The sequence below is a fragment of the Octodon degus genome, unplaced genomic scaffold (assembly GCF_000260255.1).
Source record: "Octodon degus isolate 3935 unplaced genomic scaffold, OctDeg1.0 scaffold00015, whole genome shotgun sequence".
In the NCBI taxonomy this organism is placed as follows: Eukaryota; Metazoa; Chordata; class Mammalia; order Rodentia; family Octodontidae; genus Octodon; species Octodon degus.
Genome location: NW_004524591.1, coordinates 23,950,563 through 23,976,846, shown reverse-complemented (window position 1 = coordinate 23,976,846; position 26,284 = coordinate 23,950,563). Strand labels below are relative to the sequence as shown.

General features: G+C 35.5%; 1 protein-coding gene across 1 annotated transcript in view; it reads left to right on the top strand.

Moving 5' to 3' along the window:
* Positions 1–26,284, top strand: part of Exoc4 (exocyst complex component 4) — a 951,164-nt gene that overhangs the window by 144,456 nt on the left and 780,424 nt on the right. Inside the window, exon 7 of the mRNA XM_004626539.3 lies at positions 10,756–10,930. Coding sequence (XP_004626596.1) covers positions 10,756–10,930 — 175 coding nt within the window. The remainder of the gene's footprint in view (positions 1–10,755; positions 10,931–26,284) is intronic.

The following is a 26,284-nucleotide window of genomic DNA, read 5'->3' as shown; positions in this document are numbered from 1 at the left end:
TAAATCAGAAGGGTCTGGTACAGTCTGAGTTGTTTAGAGCAGAGTTCTTTTGACAATCAGCCAGTTTTGCTATTATCACTAAAGGACCTATGAATCTTTGCAAAGTGGTCTTGTAGTATAATTTTTAAAGTTACAAGGTGATTATGGTGATCTTTTCAATCTCAAGGTACTTTTTCTTTTTGTGCTGGGTCTCACTACACACCTCAGACTTGTAGTGATCCTTCTGATTTCTACCTCCCTAGTACTGGAATGCTAGTTAGCTTAAAAAATCATCACCATGTCCAGATTCCATCCCCAGCTCAGCATGCCATGGAGGTGGAGTCAGTGCAGCATGCGGTGCCAGGGATTGAACCCTCACCCCTGCACTTACCAAGCAAGCGCTTAGTCCACTGAGCTATATTGCTGGACCTTCAAGATACATTTTTGATGGAAGTTTTAAAATTGTTAATATCATGAAGTATTGAGTAATTTAAAATTCTAATCAAAATGATTTTTTAAGCTAACTAGCATTTAAAGTATGTATTATTAGGGGCCAGGAGATGGCTCAGTGGAATAAGAGCTTCCTTGGCAAGTGCAAAGGCCTGAGTTCAATCCCCAGTTCCGCTAAATAAAAAGTAAATAAGTTTATTAGGGGCCAGGAGATGGCTTAATGGAATAAGCGTTTCCCTGGATAGAGAAAAGAAAAAAAAAAGTTGAGTTTGAAATTTATTTTGTAACTTTCCTGCAGTTTATTTTGCTTTTCATTGTGATGTCTCTGGCCATGTGGACATTTTGTTTTTATGAGGCTATATATTTGTAAATGTTTTCTTTTGTAGCTTTTGGATTTGGTGTCGTATTAGGTATTCCATATTCTTAGATAATAAATAAAATTTTCTGAACTTCTTCTAGTACTTATTAGCTACCTATTCCTAATACTGATGCTCCTTGACCTATGATCTCATATCCTAATAAACTCATGATAAATTAAAAATACCACATCAAAATGCAGTTAGTACACTTAACCTATTTAACACCATAGCTTAGCAGCAGTACAGTGTAGTAGACTATCAGTTGTTACTCTCATGGCTGTGTGGTTGATGAGCTGTGGCTCGTTGGTATTGTTCAGCATCACAAGAAGGTGATGTAACATCACCATAGCTATCCAACAAGAGATCAAGATTCCAAACTTAAAGTGCAGTTTCTCCTGGAAATTGCATTTTGCTTTTGTATCATTACATAATAAAAACATGAGATTTGAATTATTGTAGTTGGGGGCCCAGTACAGTAGTACCTTCTTATCCATGGGATGTACCACAACCCCTAGAATACTACGAGCAGTACCAAACCCTATGTATATTATTTTTGGAATTTTCCACTTAATATTTTAGGACTGCAGTTGACAATACTTAACAGAAACTAGAGAAGGCAAAATCACAGAGCATGTAGACTACTATATATCTCTTATACTTAGGGAATCTGAGAGAGGCCCTACTACTTTTAATCAGATCCTATACTTTCATACTATATTATAATGGACTGTATACCCCTTTCACTTCTGTTGTCTGTATATCCATCATGTAATTGATCATCATGATTAGCACTAAATACATGCTGAATAATTCTAACTCTGAATCATTTACTTTGTTGTCTTGATCTTTTCAAGGTAATATTTGCCTTATTTTCCAAAACATTTTATCCCTGGTTTCTCAGCCTGTGAAGGCTATAAGTTTTCAGAAATGAATTGAATTATTGGTATAAAATTTGAAAAAATATTTAAAAATATTTCTGCAATTTGGAGTTTAGAACTCATTAGGAGGACATTCTGAATGTAATAGAGCATTATTAATGAAATGGTTTTGTCTTTGAGAAAATCCAAAAGCTCAGGGCCTTGGAGTTAGATAATAGTAGAAATACAGTGTTTATGAAAAGAGAAATAAGTGATATATTTCTCTTTATTGTTTGGACCTTTGGCTAGAGTCAGGTGTGTATTTCTTTTTCAAAATAGCATTTCCTTAGTAGAACTTGGTCATTTTATTTTATAGGAAAGTCATTTAAGAGAAGCTTTGAAACAAGGTCAGGAATTTGTCCTTGTGGCTTCTTGTAGCCATTCCCAAGCATTGCATGTAGCACCTGGACATGCCCAGAATCAAGAAGGACCTCAATGTAATTCAGATGAGTAGTTAATTTAAATCAAAGCAAGCGGGAAGCAAGTAAATTTAACTTCAGTGATTATGATTCCATTTGATTAAATCCCTCTTTTTGATTACACATATCAGTGAGAACATGCTTTAAATACACCCAACTATTAAATATGAATAGAATGAACCAGGATATATAGAAGAAATTTCACTAGTCTTTAAGTTATATTTCCACAGCTTTACTAGAAATAATTTTAAATAAAAATATTATTATCATTATTATTTTACATATGGGACTTACTACTCTGCTAAAAAACACAATTTACTAATCTGGATGGCATAGGTTTATGTACTTTTTAGTGAGATTAATTAATTATTATTATTATTATTATTTTTTTTTTTTTTGTGGAACCGGGGATTGAACTCAGGCCCTTGTGTTTGCCAGGAAAGCACTTATTCTACTGAGTCATCTCCTTGGCCCCTTTAGTGAGATTTAAATAAATTAAATGATAATAGCTCTATAACATATTATGTATTATGTGAATTAGAAGTATCAGTAATGTTCAAGGATATTTTGTAAGTATTAGGTTGTATAGCTTTCTGGTTGTACATTACTATTTGCATATCATCGATAAGAAAAGGAATTTTGGTTGATTGGGTGAGAAATTTTAACTAGTTGTAGCTTTCTGACATCTTTTATATCTGACAAAGTTAAAAGAAAATTTTCTTTTAATTTCTCTCATTGTACATACTACAGCAGGCTCAATTTAGATTGGACCTGTTGAGTGAACAATAAAAATGTACTTCATGGGTTGCTTTAACTTTACTCTGTCACCCTTTATGCCATATCAAGATCAGTTCTTGGGGTACTGGCAGTTGAACCTGGAGCCTTTGCATGGAGCTGTATTCCTCAATCATTTAAAAAAATTTAATTTTGTGACAGGATCTTGCTAATTCTTTCCCAGGCTGGGCTTAAATTTGAAATCTTTCTGTCTCAGTCTTTGAAAGTGCTGGGTTTACAAGCATGCACCATGCTTAGTTACTTATAGTTCTTGCCATCTTTGTGTGCTGACTGGCTTCATAAAACAAAAAGATACTCCAAGTTTAATCTGACATTGGATCTTTTCTTTACAGAAACAAATACAGATGAAATTTTGTGAAGTGAAATTTTTCTCTTAGTAATATGTAAAGGTGATATCGGATGGAATTAAAGTGCAGTGTTTAAAGCTGGGCATTTTTGGCAGACACTTGGAATCTTAGCACTTTGGAAAACTGAGACAGAAGGATTGAAAGTTTGAGCTCAACCTTGAAAGTTTAGTAACTTAGTGAGACCCTCACTCAAAGTAAAAAAATAATAATAGTTGATAAAGGGCTTGAGATCAGTAGTGCTAGCAAATCCCACCCCCAACAAAACCCATACTAAAAACCCCACCACAACACAATCAAAATGCACACCACCATCACTGTGACCACTATCACTACCACCATTACAACTCCTCCTACAAAAACTTCTGTGTATATCTCAGATTCTATTTCATATTATCCGGGCTCTTCTGCTTTTAGCTCCTGTCCCATCCCTCTGATCTCTAATCAGATTAGACTATGAGTTTGTAAGAGGGAGGTGAACTTTGAAGTCTGATTTAGATCTGGATACATATTAAACACTCAGCAATTTTAATGAATAAATAAAGTATTTAGACAAAATAATTTTAAATAAGAATTTTTTTTTTTTAAAGGTTTGGTCCTACTTATAGTGGTGTCCCAAGAATTTATAGCATCAGTGTTACATCAGAGATTGAAATACAAGTTGTCCCCATAGAGAGGTGGCATTATTACATTGGAATTTCTGGGTGCAGGTCCTACAAGACTGTACTTTAGGTGATTCTTAGGCATATTAAAGTTTTAGAACATTCTTTCTAAAACCACAAAACATCACAAAGTGTTTGCAATTTTATAGCATTCTTGCGTTGCAAGGCACACTGCCATCTGCTATCTCATCTGACTGAGTATCACCGGTGGGCTCATCTCAGGCAAGGGCATTGTTATTAATCCCAGATTTACCCAAGGAAATGTGAAAGCCTAATAATTTGACAGTTCACAAAGCTTTGTGGTGATGGAATTAAAATTAGAAGTAGTGTCTTTCTACCATGTAAATTTACTGTCTGATTTATATATAAATGACATTTATAACTTATTTCCTGACCTGATTTTGTTTGTCCCCAGAAAAGGGTAGTATTGGTACTGACATATCCATTTATACCCCCCATTGTGATCAATGACAGTCCTCTCCAATATAACTGGACATGTTAAGAAGTAGGATCAGAAACCACAAAGTAAATGGATCTTAATTAGCTCACTTGAGACTCAAACTGAGTTACCTAAACAATTCCTTAGAGGCCTTGTACTCTTATACTAAAAATAATATCTAGCAAAGCACTTTGAATATCTTAACTTTTGTTATCTCTGGGAAATTTATGGATAAGTTTTAATTTTCCATTTTGATGTAATACTGTTTTTGAAATGGAAGAAAAGCTTTTAAAATAATCCACTGGTACTTTAATTCTAAGAAAAAAGCCTGGGTGTATTTTTGATTCAGTCACTGTTTGCCACACATCAGAATTAGAAGTTCATTTGAGGTCATCTTTGCAGCACTCAGAAGCCTGACTTGACAGGAGGGAAGTGACATAGGAAAGAAGTGACTAAAGCCAGCATTTAACTCAGTGTTCTTATTCTTACTGTGTTCCAGTCTATATTGCTAATAAATTTTTCCCTTTCTCGCCAAAGTGCAGATGGAGAATTAGTCAGCACTCTTCAAATAGTAACTTCTTTTTACATGGTGCTTGTTATTAATAAGTGGTAAAGCTTTTCTCTATTTCTTAAAAGTAGGCTTTAGATAACCTTGCTGATTAAATGGGATCTGTGTCCTCTTTGAAATGAAAGGACAACTGAGCTTACTGAGAAAATGTGGGATATAGGCAGATAAGATAAAAACTAAGACCATTTTGATCTGCATTAATTTTATTATGATCAGCTTCTCTCAAAATATAAACTCTGAGCTTAGTACTTTCTTAGCTTTTAGAGCATAGTACTAGAGAAATAAATACAATGTGGTTATTACCTCTTTCTGTCAGTGGTAAAATGCAGAACCCCGATATTAAGATCTCTGCAGATAAATTGTGGAAGAAAACTGATTTTTCTACCTTGTGTGTGTCTTTTCTTTGTGACCACATAAGGCAGCTTCTTGGCTGCAAACATGAGTTTTCTAGCCAAATGACTAATTCAAGTTTCCATGGTTGTTAAATTTAGATTCAGATAGTCTTATCTCACCTTAAGTATTGAACATTTTCATAGCTTGATGATGTAACTTTACATCATAGACATTTTCTGTCTGTGCACATGACTATTCCTTAGCATTTTCTTTCTTCTGTTTTTTTCCGTGGAGGCACTTGAAGATGAGTTACATAGGGATAGCTGTAGGTAGCAATTAATAGAAGATCTGGGAGAATAAATAACAGTTTACTTACATTTTAAGAAGGCTGATTTAAAAACCCTCCAGGTAATAGGACATGTGTTTGAGAGCAAGTGCTTTCTTCATCTGGACAGTTTTCTATTGTATTTTAAATATAAAATAGATTTTACTGCAGTATTTAAGTTAGCTCTGAATGTATTTGTCTTTCAGCTTGTGACTACTTTGTCCTCTCATGTTTACATATTTAAAATTATCTCTCAGAAAAGTTTTGCGTGAAATAGTTTATTATAATCTTCTAACACCAGAAGATTATAATCAGTATAACACCTATTTCCTTATCACTTACTATCTATAATTGGGCCTCTATCTTCCTGTTCTGTTGGAGTTCACTTTTGTTTATTCCTTCAGCAAATACTCACTTATTGCCTGTCCTAAGCTGGATATTATGAAAGATACAAGAATGCAGGTGTTAATCAAACAGATTTTACTCCCATTGAGTTAATAGTCCAGAAGAGAAGAGGCAAGAACTGGAGAAAGGAACACTAGTTTGAAGGCTGTTTCAATAACTGTGGGAAGAGATAACATGGCCAACTGTAGCAGGGTAACACCAGAAGTGTAATGAAACAGGCTTTTTGAGAGGTAAAATGGTAGCTGTAAGGGGGCTTGGCTAAAGCTTGGATGTGAGGAGGTAAAGATAGTATGCTAGTGGGGCAAGAGATGTGTCATTCACTGATGTGGGGAACATGGAGAAGTAAGTCATAAGAATTTCATTTCAGTCATGTTAAGTTTGAGCTCCATAGCTCTCAAGAGTAATTTTTCCATGAAATATTTGGCAGTCACTAATAGAAAGTAATAAAGACATGATAAATAAACTCAGCTAGGGAGAAGATGAGGATTGAGGAATGACAGAGGCTGTGAAGAGGCTATGGAAGAGATTATCCAGTAGGAGCAGCTAGAGGAATGGGAGGAAAACAGAAGATTCTGAGGTTGTGGGACCAACAGATGACAGTATTTCAGAAAGGGGGGAGTGACCAGTGAGTAATGAGGGTGCAGCTATTTGATGAGACAGGAGAGGGCTTTGGGCTTGATTTCTGTCTCTCTCTCCCCTCTTCTTTTCCCTTTCCTTTCCCCTTCCACCCTCCTTCTCCCCCCCCTTTAATATTCCTTGATCAGAGATCTGCTTTATAATAATTTTAGCTACTCCCCTTATGCAAAGGAAAGACCCCATGTCGGTCAGTATCTTGAGTCCTAGATTTCTCCTAATAGCTTTATCTTACATTATTTACTCTTTTACTCATGAACTTAGTAGACTCCAAACTTTACTTTTTCCATTCTGGACATTGATTCATGTGTTAACAGAGATGTGGTTACAAAGAAACATAAAATATGGACTCTGTTCTCACTTTCTGACCCAGAGGCCTGTGTGTACCACTATCATGTCACTTCTCTAAATTTATTGTAGCAGTTGGGTTTTGTTTTGTTTTAAAGGTCTAGAGTAATACAGAACAGTGTAAGGAAATTGCTTTTTATTCTTTGAAACTCCTTTTGCTATAACTGATACCCAGGTCCTACTAATTTAATAAAAAAGGGCTTTTATTAGAAAGACACAGTGTACCTTAAAGAATACAAGCGAGTCTTTACAAAGTAAGCTTTGATAAGGACAGAGATACAGCTGGGACTGGAAACATCTGTAATCTCTGACCTCTATTTTCTAGGTGGTAATTGTTATGATACATTCAGATGTGTTTTTGTATGTAACCTTCATAATCACTGTGTAATTGGGAAACTGTGATTGTGGTACTTGAGATTTGGAAAAGTCCTGTGCCTGTTTAGCAGAGCACAGGTACTCAAGTCTAGGCTTGTAGTGCTACTGCTTTACACTTGTATTTGTGTAACACATTGTCATTATAGCATAAATACTTTCTTTCATGATGCTATATTTCATGTTATTGTGTGCTATTTTATGACTGAAAATAATGTATAAGAATTGTATGTGTACATTATTTTTTTTGAAGAGTAGAAATTGCAGTTAATGGAAATACAAACTTCTAAGGTTCTTAGGAATCTCTTCCTCTAAGAGGCCTTGCGTAATTCACTTCAGTTTAAACAATCATTAGGTAATTTAATAGGCTTTCCTGATCTATAAAGGCTGTCCTTTAGATCAATAGTGAAAACCTTGATTTGAACTTGATTTAAGCAGCTGAGCTAACTGTAGTATAATATTTTATTTAATATTTTGTGTAGGAAGTAGGTGGAGAATTATTTTAGTGGGCTTTTATGAATTATTTTAGGGGCATTGTGTGCTTAGTTCATCCCTTAGTTCGACTCTGTCTGCAGCTAAAGGCAAACACTTGTTTTTACCATCTTATGCTATGTGGGCAGTTGGAGAGTGTATATGAATATTAATGACATTTCAGTTTATTTCCGGTAGCTTTAAATTGGGCCAATATGCAGATTTATGACCTGTTTATATGTGATTTGTAACCTCTCTTATTTGATGCATAAGGGGAGCATTTTCTTGCTCCCCCCTTTTTATGAGGAATATACATATAGTGAGGAATGTTATGCCTTTGAAAACCTTGTGATTGATTGGCTTTGGTTGTTTTTCTTTATTAGCAGGTCACTATTAATTCCACTGTTGAATTCACCTTCCAGTGATCTACTGAAATTCTTCTTGCCCAGGTCCCTAGGATCTCTGAGTTGTAAATTTTTCACTTTCCCTATCTGACCTCTGTGTATCTCTTGACTACTAATATTCTTTCCTTTGTCTTCTAAATTTTTTTCTCCTTGGTAAGTCTTTTCAGTGCTGCTCTTTCCTGAAATGTGGACTCTGCCCCATGTCTACTGTTCTTACACTACATATTTTCTCTGAGTAGTCTCATCCTCTCAAATATTTATACTTTTCAAATTTCCAGTATCAGTCTTTTTCTGAGCCACCACCTTGTATAGAAGTACTTAAAGATATAATGCCTTATACGTCACATATCCATATTTAAACCACAGGAGAGGTGTTAACCCTTCACTATCCAAACTAAATCACAGCTGTTTTTTTTTTTTTTTTTTTTTCTTTTAAACATCTATTTTGAGATACACATACCATACATGTACCAGTTGAAAATATGTAATTTAGGGCTTTTAAAGTATATTCACAGGTTTTGCAATGATCACCACTTTTTACAATGATCACTAATATCAGAACAACTTTTTGTCTCTAGGACAGGTCCCTTATACTTTACCGGTTAATTCTCACCCACTCTAAGTAAACCGAACTGTGTTATCTGTCTTTATAAATTTCCCTGTGCATGTTTTATATAAATTGAATCAATATGTAGTTTTCTGTGACTTTTTTCACTTAGCATAGTATTTTCAGAATTTAGATTAGTTTGACATTTTGCCATTACCAGTAATGTTGCTATGAACATTGTACATATTTTTGTGTATGTGTATATTTTAATTTCTCTTAACGGTATACCTGGAAGTGAAATCACTGAGTCTGTATGGTATCTATATGTATAGTGTTTGAGAATCTAAATCTGTCAAGGTATTTTCCACAGTGGCTGTACCATTTTATATTGTGTGAGACTGAATTTCTCTGTGTCCTTACCAATTCTTTTTTTTGGCGGAACCAGGGATTGAATTTAGGCCATTGCACTTGCCAGGGAAGCACTTATTCCACTGAGCAGCCCCTTACTAACTCTTTTTATTCATTTTTTAAATTTTAACTATTTTGGTGGATTGAAGTGCTCTCCCATTTTTATTTTGATTTGCATTGTGCAGTGACTAATGATGTTGAGCTCTTAAGGAGAGGGAGTGAGACCTAAATTTTTCACGGTTCTGTTTCAGAATTTCATTTTGTTTTTTCTTTCTTTTTTTTTTTTTTTTTTTTTTTAAATGGAACCGGGGATTGAACTCAGGCTCTTGCACTTGCCAGCAAAGCGCTTATTCCACTGAGTCATCTCCCTGGCCCCCTTGCTTCAGACTTTCAGAGTGCTAGGATTATATATGTACATCACCATGCCTGATTTCTTTGTCCATTTTAAAATTTATTTTCACTTTATTACAAGTTAATTGTAAGAGTTATATGGATATCGAAAGTATGGATCTTTTAAGTTATGTTTGCTCTGTAGATATCCAGGTACAAGTCCTTTATCATATCAGTGATTTACATTTTTTTCTCCTGTTTTGTGAATTTCCTTTTCTCTTTTTTATGGTATCATTTGGAATATTTTTTTTTTTTCAGTTTTGAGATCGTAACTGACTATCTTAATGCTACATACTTGAGTTGTTGTAAAGCAAAGGAGAGATTTCTTTTCTCTGAAGTGAGTGGAAGACTCAAAGTGGAGTTGCCAGTGGAGTCGCTCCACATTTGACCTGTCTCTTCTTAGCTAGTATGTTACTTCCCTCCTCTCTTCCCTTTAACTATGATGGCCACTATAGAGGAATAGGCTTGTCTTGGCTTTGAGTCTTAGGAGTGGCTAAAGCTGTGACTGTCAGAGCGTTTTATCAAGGTTAACTATTTCCATGATGCTAATAGATACTAAGAATCTCATCTTATACCTAATTTTCCCACTAAATCTCTTTTTTAAATGGAAAACTGCTCCGGACTACAGAGCTCCTCTTGTCCTTAACTGACAGATAAGGAATGTAGCCATATAGCTCCTTCATCCTGGAGATAAGCAGACAGCAGCACCTATGCATTTATAGGAGCCGCTTCTCTGCTAGTGTTTTTGCATTCTTGCTAGTTCACAGTCCTGTATCTAGAAATTCAAGGACATTGAATGCCAGTGTACACTTGGGTTTTGAATGTTGTGGATCAATATGCTTTCAAAAAATCTTGAGTATTATATATGTACATTAAATTTTAATTTTGTCAAGTTATGACATTTGGTGATATAAGTATTATCATAATAAAATAATAGATTTTTTTCTACTGAGAGGGTACAAAAAATCTAAGATTGAACAAATTTACCATTATGAAAAATCATTATGGTGTTTTTATTTTTACTTTTTTACCCACCCCTGAAAAATATGTATGATGTATAGATTTCTATGTGAGAGCCCTAGTTTTACATTCTATTACTGTGCTTTACCTTAGTTTAATGTTTTTCTTTCAGGCCTGTTTAAAACATCTGTGTGCATGTGTATGTTATTTGTTTGTTTTGCCACTAGGTTACTTCTAGAGCTGCTGGAGCTACTGTTTGACAAGTTTAATGCTGTAGCCACTGCACACTCTGTGGTCCTGGGATACCTACAGGATGCCGTTGGGATCCCGCTGACTCAGCAAGAAGAGATCAAATTGTATGATATGGCAGATGTGTGGGTAAAGATCCAAGATGTGTTGCAGGTAAGGGCTTTTTTGCAAAGGATATTGTCTTGATTCAGGACAAAACAGAAAAAAGAAGTAAGAGTCACTTAAAATATTACCTTATGAATCATAAATAGGCAAAAGAAGCTGTTTCCATTTAAACGTGATAAATTCTGATGTCATTAACATATCCTATTCAAGGCCACTTAAACTTTTTTTTTGGCTAGGCTTGAAAAACAGTAGCATATTCTTAATATGTAGTAATCAAGATGTATAGTACCTGCCTTTCTATTCTAATGTACTTTATTTCTCTGGGCTTACTCATATATGAAGATAATAAGTGTGAAATGTGAAATGTTTTATAAAGCTTAATTTATTGACTGTTTCCTTTTACTTTTTGCATATATTGGGTTAAATGACACATCAAGAGCTTATTCTGAGAGATGAGAATAAATCAGTAAGCTGTAAATGTATCACTTTAATTGATTTGTTGAAGGTAAGAATTATATTGCAGTTTGCTGAGATAGCATTTAGAAATTGTATTATATTTTTTTCCATGTGTCAGCAAAATATATTTGACTTGGGCAGATGAAAACTAGAAATACAATTAAGACTAGCTGAAGCAAGTTTGACATAGCTAAGTAGAAGTGACTCGATTAGGTAGTACCCACTAATATGAAAAAAATTAAGTATATTTAGAGAATTGAGAAATTGAACTGTGTGGGAATGAAATTGCTTGTATGCAAGTAGGAATCATTGCAATAAAAATAAATCACGAATGTAAATTGCAAATTGAGAATAGAGGCATGTTTCTGGTGGGTTGAATGATTGATTCTTGGATACTCAGGCATTTTTTTGGGCAGTGAATTTTATTATTGATAGGTTAGTAGAAATAATATGGGTTGAAGCTACATTAAAAAAAATATATTTGGTAGTCAGACTTATAGTGATCCTCCTGTTTTCAGCCTCTCTAGCTCTGGGATTACATGCTTGGTCTCTGTGGCCTGCTCAGTGCTCCTGGGGGCTGGACTGGTGTGGCATGTGTTGCCTGGGATTGAACCTGTCCCTGCACTTGCCTAAGCAGGTGCTTAGTCCACTGAGCTATTGAAACTACGTTCCTGGAGTCTCGCCACCCTTTTATGATTTTTGTCAATTATTGTGTGCCTATAGTAGGAGCTTGACTAGTTATTTAATATTCTGTATCTTGGTTTGTTAAATTTATCATATGGAAATGATATGTGTCTTGCATTACTTGTTTATTTTAAGGAACAGATAGTAGATTTTAGAGCTATTTCAAAAATAGCTAGAATTAGAAATTTCTGATTCTTGCTATGATGAAGTTACTTCTTTCAATAAACAGCTGTAAAATTGGGTGGACTAGGGTTGCACAGAGACAGAGAGAACTCAGGAGGTGAGCACTACATTTTTCTTTCCCTTGCCACCCATCTCCTTACCCCAGCTCTAGATCCCTTTCCTGATGTCCATATTATTCTTCTTGTTTTTTAGTTCATGTTTATGACATATGAAGATTATATTAATTGAGCGTAGTTAGTACCTGTTTGATGCATCTGAAAACCTTTTATGTCCATTTCCCTTTCTTTCACCCTAAGACTTTTGGGCTCTTTGTTTGTAAAAGATTCTTCTCCCTGTTTCATTTTATCAATGTTTTCTTTCTTCTCTTTTCCCTTCCCTTCTCCCGTCCCCTTCCCTCCCATCTTCCCTTCCTCTCCCTGTACCCCTTATTCCCTTCCCTCTCTTCCCCATTTCTCCTCTCATCTCATTTTCTCTTACTTTTTGTATTTCTTATCTACATTGCCCAGGTTGGCTTTGATCTCCTAAACTCAAAAGATCTCCCTCCCTCAGCCTCCCAAGTAGAGGAACCTATAGAAGTATACAATGTGACACCAGACCTGGCTGAAAATAAAGCATTTTTGAGTAAGAGGTTCTTCTAAATAATTTAATTTTTTGTTACTATAAATAAAAATTGATATACAGTTTTTCTTTATTACTTTTCTTCTTGCTGAGACAAAATATTTGCCACCCAAAATTAAAGGAGAAAAGGTTCATTTAAATCATACTTAGAGATTTCATTCCATAATCAGCTGGTTCCAAGGCAGTAGATGACAGGCATGGTGGAGGAAAAACAAGTTTATGATGCAAAAAAAGAAGCAAAAGCAACAAGGAACCTTAATTGTTTCTTGGCTTTCTTCCACTTTTATCTTATCCGTGATACTCAGGGAAGGTAGTATTGCAGACAGCCAAGTTAGATAAAAGTATTATAGGCAGTCAGACAGGGCCAGGCCCTCAAAGGAGACAGCACAGAAGATGAGATGCCTTACAACTGTGGGAGGGGCAGATGCTGCTGTTCTGAACCAGACCTAAAGACCTAAAGGCCAAACAAATGCTAAATGAGTAGCACCTGGGATTGATATTCTAAATAGGTATCAATCACCTGGAAAGACTCAAGGGAGTCACTAGCCCAACCCCCAACTGAAAGAGACCCTATCCCGCATTCCAACCCCCAACAGTAAAAGACCCTGTCCCATATGTAATCCCATTGGTTGACCATAGTATTGTCCCACCTCCTGCCCACCTAAGCGAGTTCCCATTCTCTCTACCTTAGCCTCACATGGTTTTACACTATAAAAGTCCCTGGAAGAGACAGCTTCCTGGGGAACTACCCGCTCAGGCCCCTCTCTGTCCCTCTCTTGGACAGGAGCTTTCTTTCTCTCAATAAATATATTCTGCTCATAACCTCTGTTTGTTCCTAAAATTCATTCTTTGGTTTTAGAGAACACAAACTCCTGCAGGTCAGGTCAGGAGATTGTTTTTCTCTATGTCATTTGGAGGTTCCTTGTATGGTTTGGAGGTCACCCACCCGAGACCAGTTTTTCTCCCTGTATCAGTAGCACTCGCACCTTAAACCTAGTGCCCTTGAACCCAGCATTGCACCATGAATCAATTCCAGTGTCATGCATTCTAGATCCAGCCAGCTCTGAAAAAGTCCCACCCATGTCCATCTGAGGCCTTGGGAGTCATCTAATACAAGGCATAACGCAACTTTTAAAATCATGTTTAGATTTTTATGTTTTCTAGTTCCCTCAGAATTCTTTTAGGTTGCACTGTACTGAATAATATTAATGTATATGCTCATTAGGAAACTGAATATCTAATGGCAGATACACCTGAATTAGTGTTGCTAAATTTAAGAACAATATTTGGTTTTGTAATGTGTATTACAATCATTTTAGACATTGAAAGGACTAAGAAAAATTTGTGAAATTGGAGAGTTCTTACAGAAAAGTGAGGAATGGCACTACTTATAGGGAGGTGGAAAAGATGATGAGGTAATAACTGTGAGTGACACAAAAGGAATGAATAGATGAGGGTAGTCAGGGATAAGAAGCAAGGTGTATCTACAATTGAAGGTTTATTTTGTTGACTCCAAGATAAGCGTGGATGGGACAACTTGGGTGCATGTTATGGAAAGCCTTTAGTGTCATCTGTATGGTTGGTGATTTATGAGACTAATACCAGTGGTTTCTCAAGCTGCCTACATATTGCATTGGGCCTAAGGTTTGAGTCTTAGCCTCATCTCACACCTTCTTAATGAATTTCTTTAGTATCCTATATTTAGAGATCCTTGCTTTGGCTTACATTATTAGAAGTGACTAAGAATGAAATATGTTATAATGATAGAGGACAAAAGAATACAAAGGGAGAGAAAGATTGTGAACTGTTTGTGTATTAGAAAACTAGTAAAATGTTATATTTGACATGTCTGCTTGATTTTCAAGAGGACAGATATTATAGTAATAGGTTACTGTTAAATTATTGGGACCAGTTATCTGCTAAGTACTGATAAAAATAAGCTAAAAGAGAGTTCACTTGGTCGAAGTGAGGGAGAGTCTGCAGTAGTTTGTTTTTCTATTAAATTCAGTATTTATGATCTGTCTTAAAATAATAGAGCCCTGTCTGGGAAATATTTATAATCACCTATATAGCGAGTTTTGGAAAGATTTTTGGTTTAATTTTCTGTGTACAGTTTTATGTATTGGGCCAGCTTAATTTTGTGTACTTGTTCTTTATGTTCTTTATTCCTGGACAGTGAAACAGTTAAGAGCAGTAGGCACCTGCAGTCAAGGGTTTAATGAGTGAATGAAAGTGATAAAATGATTGAAATGGTGAGATAATATGACAAATGGAGTTACATGTGTTTACAATTCAAATTTCATTTTTGTTTTGATTTGAGTGTCTTTTTAAAAAAATTAAAGTGTTCTTTTATATAGTAAATCATGGTGCAGGAAACAATTCTTCATTTTTTTAAACTACTTCCAACAATTTTTCTCCACCTGGCAGCCAGAACCCATCCTTTAGTTAGGAGGCTCTTTTGTCTCAGCATGTTTGTCTGCAGATAGACGGTGAGCAGACGAGGCTATCGCTATCTTACTAACAAGGTGTCATTGTTTTCTTCTGGTGTCAGCCCTGTGACCACACATCATTGCACTCCTTTTTCAGTTTTGTACTCTTTTGAAAACTATGAAATAGAAATATATATTTTTGCCCTTCTGAGTAGCAGCAAAACCTTCTATAATATCACCTACTTGGTGACATGGCTGTCACAGTTATTAACTCCACGATTTCAACTGAATTAGATTGACACACACCAGAAACAAAATATTCATATCTTTAGGGATTCTGTATAACAAAGGAAACAAGAGGACTTTGAACCAACCTATCTTCTAAGCATTATGATTCTGAAGAAAATACAATTTTTTTATGAATTATTTCAAAATGAAACTCTTAGCCATTGTTGGTTGAAATGTGTAATCCTTTAACGACTAAGCAGTGTATACTGACTGAGATAATGGGGTCTAGTTACATTATTACTAAGACGGACTTCTACAACAAGTCACTTTCCTTTCTTAGTGCCTTGATTTCTTTTTCCACACAGTAATAGAGAGCAGAATATAAAATTATTTTCCTTTTGTTAACTGCTGCATAAATATTTAAATAGTGATAAAATTAACCTCATGAGACAAAAACTTGAAATTTCCTGTCAGGTAAGGAAATGCCCAAAATTTTGGATACTGATCCATGACCTGGAGGGGATTTTTCAAGAAAATAGGCACTTTCTATTTTGAATCTAGGTCTGAAACAGTTATTCTTAGATTTTGTTGCATCTAATATGTTGGTGCAAAGAGAGAATTCCCTACCTTAATGTAAAATTATCTTTCTGTAGTATTCTAGGACAGATAACTTGTAGAAGTTTTCATATATATATATGAAAATTTATATATATAAATAAAATCTTATTCCTGGATGATGAAACAATTAAGAACAGTGGGCACCTGTAGTCCAGGGTTTAATGAGTGAATGAAAGTGATGAAATGATTGAGATCCTTTAATGACTAAGCGGTGCATACTGACTGAGATTATGGGTTCTACTTACATTATTACTAAATGGAAAACATGCTGTCTCGTGGGGGCATTGAGTCCACAGAAATGTGTTTATTCTTGGAATTTTTTTCTGTCTTGTTAATGAATAGTGTGCTATGTAATAAGCAGAATTTAATTCACATTAAAAACTTAGATTAAAAAATTTTCTTCTAGGTTGGAATTTGTATAGTTTTGATTGTGCCAGGACTTCCCTGTGTTGTTTCACATTTACTGATAATTCTTCCTTTGAAATGGGTGATCTACGGAGATTTTTCTGGCGCCTAGTGCAGGTGTAGCAAATGCCCAAGTCACAATGTGAGCATGTTTGATGCTCAGTGAAGTCCGACTTTAATGTGGACAGTTTAATACACTGCGCCAAACTTAAAAAGTAGCAGTTTGCACAGGGATACCCCAAAATAGATAAATCTTGGATCAAGTTATTACATTGCTAGATACCTAGGATTGCTGTACTTGAGTCTCATTGTAGCTTATTCTACATTTTACCAATTTGTGGAAATGGCAGGCCTTTCTTCTTACCCACCACTTCCAAAGCTTATCTCTCTGCCTAATTTTATCTGAGATTCTAGGGGATGAATTGTTAAAAACTGCATGTCCATCAGAATCATGTTGCTGCTGCTATTTTAAGTGCATTTATCAAGATTGGGTGCACCTGGGTTTAAGCAAGTGGTTTGGTGAACAAAGAGGCCTTAGTGAGTGGTGGTGATTAATAGTCATAGATGAAATAGAGTGATACAAAATGTATCATTTTGTGTCCTGAGTGAAATTAATAATCAGCATCACCTCCACTGACATTGCTCTTATCTACCAGAGAAGATTTCAGGGCAACAATAATTATATTTTTTGAATTACGATTTGTGTGTGTGTTTTAAAAAAATCTTTTAATTTTAATTAATTCAAGTAGATTAATAAAGAATTTGAAAAGCACTTATTGAAAAAGACAAAATTTTATAACAGGATAATTAGAGATTAACAGTGCATAAAATACTGTGTATCACAAAGTTGGTGAGATAGCTCAGTGGACTAAAGGGCCTTCTTAAGCAAGCTGAGGCAAGGAGGGACCTAGGTTTGATCCTGGCACCACATGCCGCACTAGTCCCGCCCCCAGGGCAGGTTTAGCCAGCCACAGAATCCTGGCATGGTGGTGCATGCCTGTAATCCCAGCAACAGGAGGATCACCATGAGTCTGAACTATGTAGTGAGACCCTTCAATGACTAAATATTAAAAAAAAATACTGTGTATCATGATCTTAGAAGGCAACTGAAAATATTACTCAGATTACAAGTCATAAACAACAAATATTTTTTCTTACAAAGAAGAAACAATAAAAGGACAAAATAAAAGTACAAAACTTTTTTTCATTGAACAAAGAAACTAGTAGTATAAGTGAAACAATTTAACATTTATCTTAAAATATTTTTTGAATTAACAGAATAGAAAATTTAGGAGAGTTGAATTCTCCCTTTCTTGGTATTTATCTTATGTTTTGTTCTTTCCCTCTTCCTTCACCTCCCCTTCCCCTTGTCCCCCCTCACCCTTCTTCTCCTTCTCCTCTCTCTTCTTATAGGACTCCTAAATTTCTACCAAAACACTCTTGGTATGTTTTGGAGTTGTCCTTTCCACTCTCTTAAAATAGTGATTCTCTCTTGGGTTTAGTCACAATTACTTGGGGATTCTATGATGCTTGGAGAGCTTGCTTTGTAGGATTTTAACTGATTTTAATATGCACTTTTGGTTCAAAGCCAGAAGTAGCAAATGTTACAGGTTTGATCATATTAAAACCAAAACCATTAAGGATACTCTGAAGTAGTTACAAAAAATCAATCTACATTTTTTTTTTTTTTTTCCGGTACTGGGGACTGAACTCAGGACCCTGCACTTGTCAGGCAGCTGCTTATTCTACTGAGCTATCTCCCCAACCCTGAATTTAATTTTGAAAGACATGTCCATGTTACACTTTTGGAAGTGTGTAGTCTATAACATATAGCAAATGATAATAGGATGAAAAAATTCCATGAAGAAGGGAAAGGAATTTAATATATGCACACTTTAAAGGCCTAAGAAAAATTAAACAACTCTAAGAAACTGTGCTATTACTTAACTCCACTTACAAGTTTTGGCCAACTTTTACAGTAGAAGCACGAAGATAACAAACAAATTATTCTATTTCTGATCTGAATAGTTCAGAACTTTTTTTGACTGGAAATAATGACATAACATTATTATTTTCTGTTCTTAAGAAATGGAGTTCTGTGTATTACTTCTACCTTCCATTTGCATTTAATAATGCTTTGAGTTTTCTGTATTTATATTGATGAGAGTTTTCTGTTTCTGCTTCTGGTAATTGCGAAGAAAAGGAGGTTCTTTCTTCTACAGGTTCCTATAAATGGAATTTGATAAATATTTTAATCTCACATGGTGTTAAAATGAAAAGACAAACAAGGAATAATGCAGAATAGTTTGTGGTCCCATGGAAGATGTTTAGTATTCACACAGGTGCTTGAGAAAACCATAGAAAGAAGATAACGTGTGTATAAGTAGATGGAGAAGTGAGAAGTGGTACATTTTAATAGGGCTAGAGCTATTTGAGGGAGAAAGGAATGGTTGTTTAGCTTTGTTTATAGTTAGTTTGTTTATCTTGTTTTGGAACGTATTAAACATGCTGTATTAATACCATGATCACTGAAGAGGAGTTTGTGCAGTAGCATTATAGTTTTGTTTTTTTTATCCCTTTATTACAGGAAATTTCAAACAGCTTCACATATAGATAGAAAAGTATAACGGATCCTTTTGTACCATCATCAGGTTTGAACAGATTATAGCTTATGGCTAATACTGTTTTCACCTACTTCTTTTTCCTTATTTTGAAATGATTCGAGACATCATCTTGTTTTGTCTGTAGTTGAAAATCTTTTCTAAAAGAGTTTGATGAGAGATTCTTTTTTTAAAAATAATTTAAATATAACATATGCTTGGTATCAAATCCCTAGTCAATGGGATAGTCAATGTTAAAATCAAATGTGATAATGGTGTTTTTTTTTTAATAGTTTATTTGTCAGAAATATGGATTAAGTATTATAGTTTGATAGGTTTCTTAGGACTTTTAAATCTGTAAGTTTCTTCTTCACTTTTCATTTTATTTGTACCCTTTGAAATGTATTTTTTTGAATAATCCAGATCATTTAGCCTGCAGAATTTCCCAGGGTCTGGCTTTCGTTGATTGCTAAGTTCCATTTACTGTTAACTTTTGTCCTTGGGTCTGGACTAGAAACTTGATCAGATTTAAATTAATGGTGGTACAGTGAGAAGGACTACTTCATAGGTAATGGTAGATGTGAATGTGATAGACATTATCCTCTTTATTTTTTCTCTCTTCTTTTTCTTTTGATTTAATACAGGGTCTATAGGATTTCACTACACAGATGAGACTTGTAGTGATTCTCCTGTGTTCAGCCTCCCAAGTGCTGGGATTACAGATGTGCACCAGTCTCAATCACTGTCTCAGCATGCCATGGGGGTGGGGCCGGCAGGGCACACTGGGGATCGAACCCCAGCCACTGCATATCCTCTTATTTTGATGCACTTATTCTACCGAGCCATCTCCCCAGCCCCGCTTGATAGAGGAAATATATAGTAAAATTATGTTTTTGGTGTGATTTATCTGGCAGCAGTGTATGAAGTAAGATGTTAGAGAAGGAAGTGATGAAGAGAGAGATAACAGTTAGAAGGCAAGTTCCATCCATGTTTGAGTGAAAGGCAGTACAGTCAAAAATGGGAAAGAAATTAGAGAACCCTTGAAAAAAATGAATTTTCAAAGCCTTTTATCATTGAATCTTAACAAATTAAGAACCATATGTCAGGATGAAAATTCAAACCTGGGCTAGAGAGAATTAAGTTCAGGCAAGTGATGCTTTGTGTGCATAAAGTTGAGATATTGGTAGGATATATCTATAGAATTCTGTGGTAGGCAGCTGCATTAAGCATGGGAAGTTCGGGGGGAGGGTATGTGATAGAAATCTAAGGGGCTGTCTCTCTGGGGATTGATAGCTGAAGGTACACAATGGGACTGGTTAGAAATGTATGGGTGAAGTGAGGCATACTTTCCTTAAACAGTTTGTCAACTCAGCTCTCTGAAGTTGTCACCAAGATCCAGATGTTGTGCAGGTCAAGGAGGTGTCTTTTAGGGACTAATGATTCCTTTGGGGTGGGGACTGAAGCTTAGGGAGAACATAAATGGTGAATTTGTAAGCCTAGAAGGAAGGGAAAAGCAAGGCAAACACGACAGAAACCATATTAGTACAGCTCTTAAGAAAAGGCCTTGGAGTCGAGAAATTGAGTATTTCAGTTTTACAGTTCTATACTTCTCTTGTAATTCCTGTTTTTGCACCCTGATCTGTACTGTGACTGAGAACTGGTTAGTGAGGATGGCACCAATAGCTCTCCACTGTCTTCTGTTGTAGGTCCTGTCTTCCACCTGCCTAAAGACATTTGGCTAAAAGGAGATTACAGACATTGCATATAATCATAAAATAACCTTTCCTAACTGAAAGAATTGTAAGAAAATATGTTACTCAGGAGTGTGTGTGTGTGTGTGTGTGTGTGTATGTATGTGTGTGTGTATCTCTGTCTGTGTCTGTCTGTCTGTCTGTCTCTCTTCTTTCTGAGACAGGGTCTCACTATGTAGTTCAAAGTGGCCTTGAGCTTATTTGTAACCCAGGCTGATTTCTACCCTGCAACAGGCCTCCTCCCTTAGCCTCCAAGTGTTGGGATTGCAGGCATGCACCCCATGCCAGGCTTCAGGAATATCTCTTAAACTGTTTAATACCATCAAATCATTTATCTGTGTTTTATAAATACTTTTGCTTAGTTGCATCTGATGTAGTTTAGTAGCATGTTGAAAGGTTATGGGTCCTTCCTTATAGTTATACTCAGAATAATATTCATTTAAAAAATCATTATTAAAATTCTGTAGCAAAGCTTAAGTCACTAAAATGACACATCATTTTAATAAATTGTTTTGGGTTTCTGAAGTGTTTTTTATTGTTGTCAAAGACTTGTTTACCTGAAGGTTGTAAAACCTTTAGGCTTAAGTATCCAAAAAAATTTTTTTCTTTTTTTTCCCAAAAGTTTTGAAGGATTTTGAAAATATAATGTGAATAACAACAACAAAAAACACTGCTTTGGATATGATTTCATAGGAAGAGAAGAGCTGCTGCCAAGTGAGCTACATAGCACATGGCAAAGCTCAGCATGAAGTAGCCAGCCTCACGTGGGTAATAAACGACAGCACATTAGATATGTGCTAACAGCGTGATATGGCAGTGAAAAAGGCCAGAACTATTTTTGGCCATGCTGTACAAAATAGCATCTCATCACTGAGCTGGGCTGATCATCCCTCAATCCAGTTCTCAGGAGGCAGCGAGCATCTGGGAGGCTTGAGTGTTTAGTACATGTGCATCGTGATGATAGATAGGTGGGAGTCCCAGCAGAGAATCTACCATAATTAAAGACTTCAGATGAGACAAGTTTTGTTACTTTATAGAGGAAGTGATATGTAGGAATCAGCATGGAAGTGAAGATATGTTAACCTTTTAAGAGATAAAAGATACTGAAGGAATACCATCATTGTAAACTTGGGCACTAAGGAGAAAGATCTTTTCAATAGTTATCCTACAGCAGTAGGCATTGCTGTAGGATAATGTATTTCATAGGGGTTACTCAAGCTGTTTCACACATTGCAGATCATCATATGGGCTCCAAAAGAAAATTAAGCACTTGTTTATGTTCAATTGTGTTTCTTATCAAGGAATCAACATTTGCAGTGCTTTCTGTAGTGGAAAAAAGAATACAAAGTAATAACATCATGTAGGTCACATGCTTTTTTTTTCGATGAAACTGGGGATGGAACTCAGGCCCTTGTGCTTGCCAGGCAAGCACTTATTCTACTGAGCTATCTCTCCAGCCCTAGTCATATGCTTTTGATAGTAATTTCAAATGCAGATATTAAACTTGAGAACAATGGAGATGAGACTTTGTAGTAATCTTTAGAAATTTGAATATAGGATACCAGAATTATTTACTTCCCATAGTATTATGAGGGAACACATAGGAAGAAATGAAGGATATAAAATGGAATGTAATATCGTTCTTCATGTAAAATGGAGTGAAATAGTATAGTTTTGAATGTAATAGTAGAGGAAGAACTACAGGACCATAGGTTATTCTCCTAGAAAAAATGGGTTGAAAAAAAATGGGTTGAATTTTGTTGGACATTGGCTTCTGATGGAACTGAGTGTTTATCAGTGGGAAAATAGTCTGACTGTCCCTGTAGGCATTTTTCAGTGCATCTTTTTTTCTGATTCTGTGCTCTTGTTGATAATCTCTTCATCTGTTGTGATCAGAAAGATTTTTTTTTTTAATTTATGTATTTGGTACAGGGTCTTACCAAAATGGGACTTGTAGTGATCCTCCTGTCTCAGCCTCCCCAGTGCTGGGATTACAGTCATGAGCAACCAAGCCTGGTTTCAGTGGCTGGCTTAGTGCTCCTGGGGCAGTGCTGTTACAGTCAAACCAGGGTTCTTACACTTGCCAGGCAGGCACTTAGACTGCTGAGCTATCTCCCTAGCCCTCAGAAAGAAATTTAGTTTTTCTACTCTCACCCCTATTTTCATGCTTTGTTGATTGACATAGGCTAGTGGAGCTTCATTGCCCTGCAGTTGACCCAGATTTTGTCCAGTGACTCTCTTTTGTTTGGGAACCAGTGTTAGGTTCCATTACTGAAGGTGAATAAATTTGAGACTAGGCTCGTATATATGTAGTTAATGTTATCTTCAAAGATACCCTATAAACCAGTAGTATTGCCAGCTACTCCAAGTGCTTGTGGTGTACTCTGAGGTCAGAAGAATTACAGAAATGAATAACTTATTTTCCCAAATTTTACTTTTAGGAAAAATGATATGTAGCATATTAAGTCATTCTAGACTCTTACATTGTCTTGTAGAAATGATAATTTTAGGTTTCCAGCTGCAAAAGGTCTATTGAAGATGTACTGAGGATGTGAATACCCGTGTTTGTAATAGTATCATCAGATAATTAAAAGAACTGAACTGAAAATGCAAACTAAGGTTTAAGTTCATTACAAATATGTGTTCTGTTGTAATAAACTTTTGGCTAATAATTGTTTTCTTAGCTTACCATTCAAATGCTTTCGCAATTTGCACAGACTACTTTTCTCTGCTTATTTTATGAAAGGCTGTAATCCATTAAATTAAATTTTTTTCCTTTGTTCTCCAAATCTAACTACACTTTTTATACCAGTACTATGTATCTTTGCCATTTTCTTTTTCTTTACTTCTTAATGCCTTTTCTGATGTGCTGCAGTCTTTTTTATCTGTGAGGCAGCCATGGATCGCTTCCTTTTCAGCAACTCATGGTACTCTTTTGCTTTTACTATCGTACTTACTTAACATGTCTAATATGTTACTCTTTCTATGGAATCTGCATCTTTCTATTTAAATTCAGGTTAAAGGATCTCTTTATCCTTTAACCTGAATTTAGAAGATGGCTAAGAATTTCATTTCTTAGCTATCTTCTAAATTCTCAGTTGTTTTACCTTTCATTTTTCATTATTTGATTAGTTTTTAAGCCTATTGAGAAAAGGAAATGCAGTTTTGTTTTATTGTCTCCTTTCCCCTCTGCACAGAGTTTGGGACAGGTTCTTTTGTGCAGTGTGTAGCTAGTACTTGTAGCAATGAACAGTAGATACTCAGTGCATATATTAATTGATTTAACAATTGCTGTAGACTGAATATTTATGTCCCTCTTAAATTCTTATGTTGATTTTTAAATTTGGAAGTGGAACCTTTGTGAGGGGAGGAAGTTATGACAGCAGAGCCCTCATGAATGGAATTAGTGCTGTTATAACAGAGGCTTCAGGAGCTCCTTTGTCACTTCTACCTTCCAAGGTTACAGTGAAAGCATGGCCAGCTGTGAAACAAGAAGTAGTCCCTCACCATGTCAGATTTACTGGTGTTTTGACCTTAGACTTTCCAGCCTCCACAAAGGAGATGGTATAAAATTTCTATTGTTTGTAAACTACCTAGCTTGTGGTATTTCATTATAATAGCACAAACTGGAATAAAATTAAATGTGTAATGGTTTATAAATGATGAACTTTGTGGCTTTAAAAATTGTATGGGGCTGGGGAGATAGCTCAGTGGCCTAAGTTACCTGCCTGGCAAGCACAAGGACCCGGGTTTGATCCCAGTACTGCATACCATGCCAGCCCATACATTGCCAGCCACCAAAACTGGGTGTGGTGGCACACATCGATAATACCAGTGGTGAGGAGGCTGAGGTAAGAAGATCAGTACAACTCTAACGAGACCCTGTACCAAATTTAAAAAATATATATATTTTTTTAATTGTATAAAAGAGGAATCATGAAACTGTAAAATTTTCTGCATTCCTGGGATCTATAATATATCTCACTTTTAAAAATTGGCCTCTTGTTAAATTTTGTCTCTATAACGTGTTTCTATTGGTCAGGCATATTGCTTAAGGTTTTTAGATAAGGGGAATGAAATAATATTGTCAAGATAACCTTAATTGATACTGTTGTAGTATTGCTGTTGTATAACTAATGCTCATTCATTGACAGCCATCATTTTCATTGTGGTTATGACATGATATATTTGAAAGAATGTGATGTGATTTAGTTAAGATAATACTAACCAAGATTATCAGTCTTCATTCTTTGGAAAGAAGACGAAGTTTTGATTTTCATTTTTATTTTTCCCCCCTTACTAAAATTGTTTTCTTCCGTATCTTGCCATAACTGAAATGTACTTGTTACATATTAAGTTCACACTTTTCAGTGATATCTGTTGTGTGTACTTATACTCTGAAATATTCAGTCTTTCCTCAGAATTACTGGGACTTCTTTTATGTTGTTCTTTAAAAAATGCTATTTAATCAGAGCATGCATCTCACCAGAGGGGTAGCTGCACTGGCTAGTGTGGAAGTGTTTGTGAAGTGTTCTGTAGTCCTCTGGGAAGTAATGTGCCATATAAATGTAAGCTTTTATTACAACTCCTGGCCGACTACACAGAACCATGCTAACGTCATTGATGATTCATTTGAATAGTCAAAGAATTAAACAAAAAAAGTCATATTAATTTTCAGCTCCATTAGAGATGCAAGAATGAAAAAAAAAAAGATGTTTGCCAAAAGGGAAAGAACTAAATTGGTAGGAGAAAAAAAATTTAATTTCAAGCTTCAATTGAATGTTACAAATAATCTAGTATAAAGGACTTTACCAAAGTGTCTGGCAGGATGTTCTTTTTAAAGACCAGCAATGTTAAAAGGTTAAAAAAAAAAGATGAAAAGAAACTACAGGAATATGAAATTAAAATTCTGACTTTTGAATCAGTTTATGGTAGTAAATTACTTCTGGTAGCCTTAATTTAAGGATGTTGAACTAGTCTTTGGTAATAAGAATAATTGTGCCCTAGTCACTAAGTCCTTCTCTTCTTGTTACTGTTACACAGCTGTATTTTTGCATTTTTTTCATTTCATCACATTTGGATATGATGAAAAATCTGCAGACTTCCTGAAACAAAAATAGAGCCATTTATGAACATTTTTGTGGTTTTAATATTAAGGTCTTAAAATATTCTCTCACTCACATGTGAATACCACCCCAGTCTACATGAAAGGTGTTAGTCATCTTTTGGTGTCGTTAATCAGAGGTTACAGATATAGAAACATGTATGTAGTAAAGAACAGTACTCTTTCCTTTGAAATACAAACTCTGGACAGCCACCAAGTTTGATAAAATCCTCATTTTTCTTAATGTATTTTAGTACAGGGCTTATATGATCTCACTACACAGATTGGATGCATAGTGATCTTCCTGTTTTCAGCCTCCCAAGTGC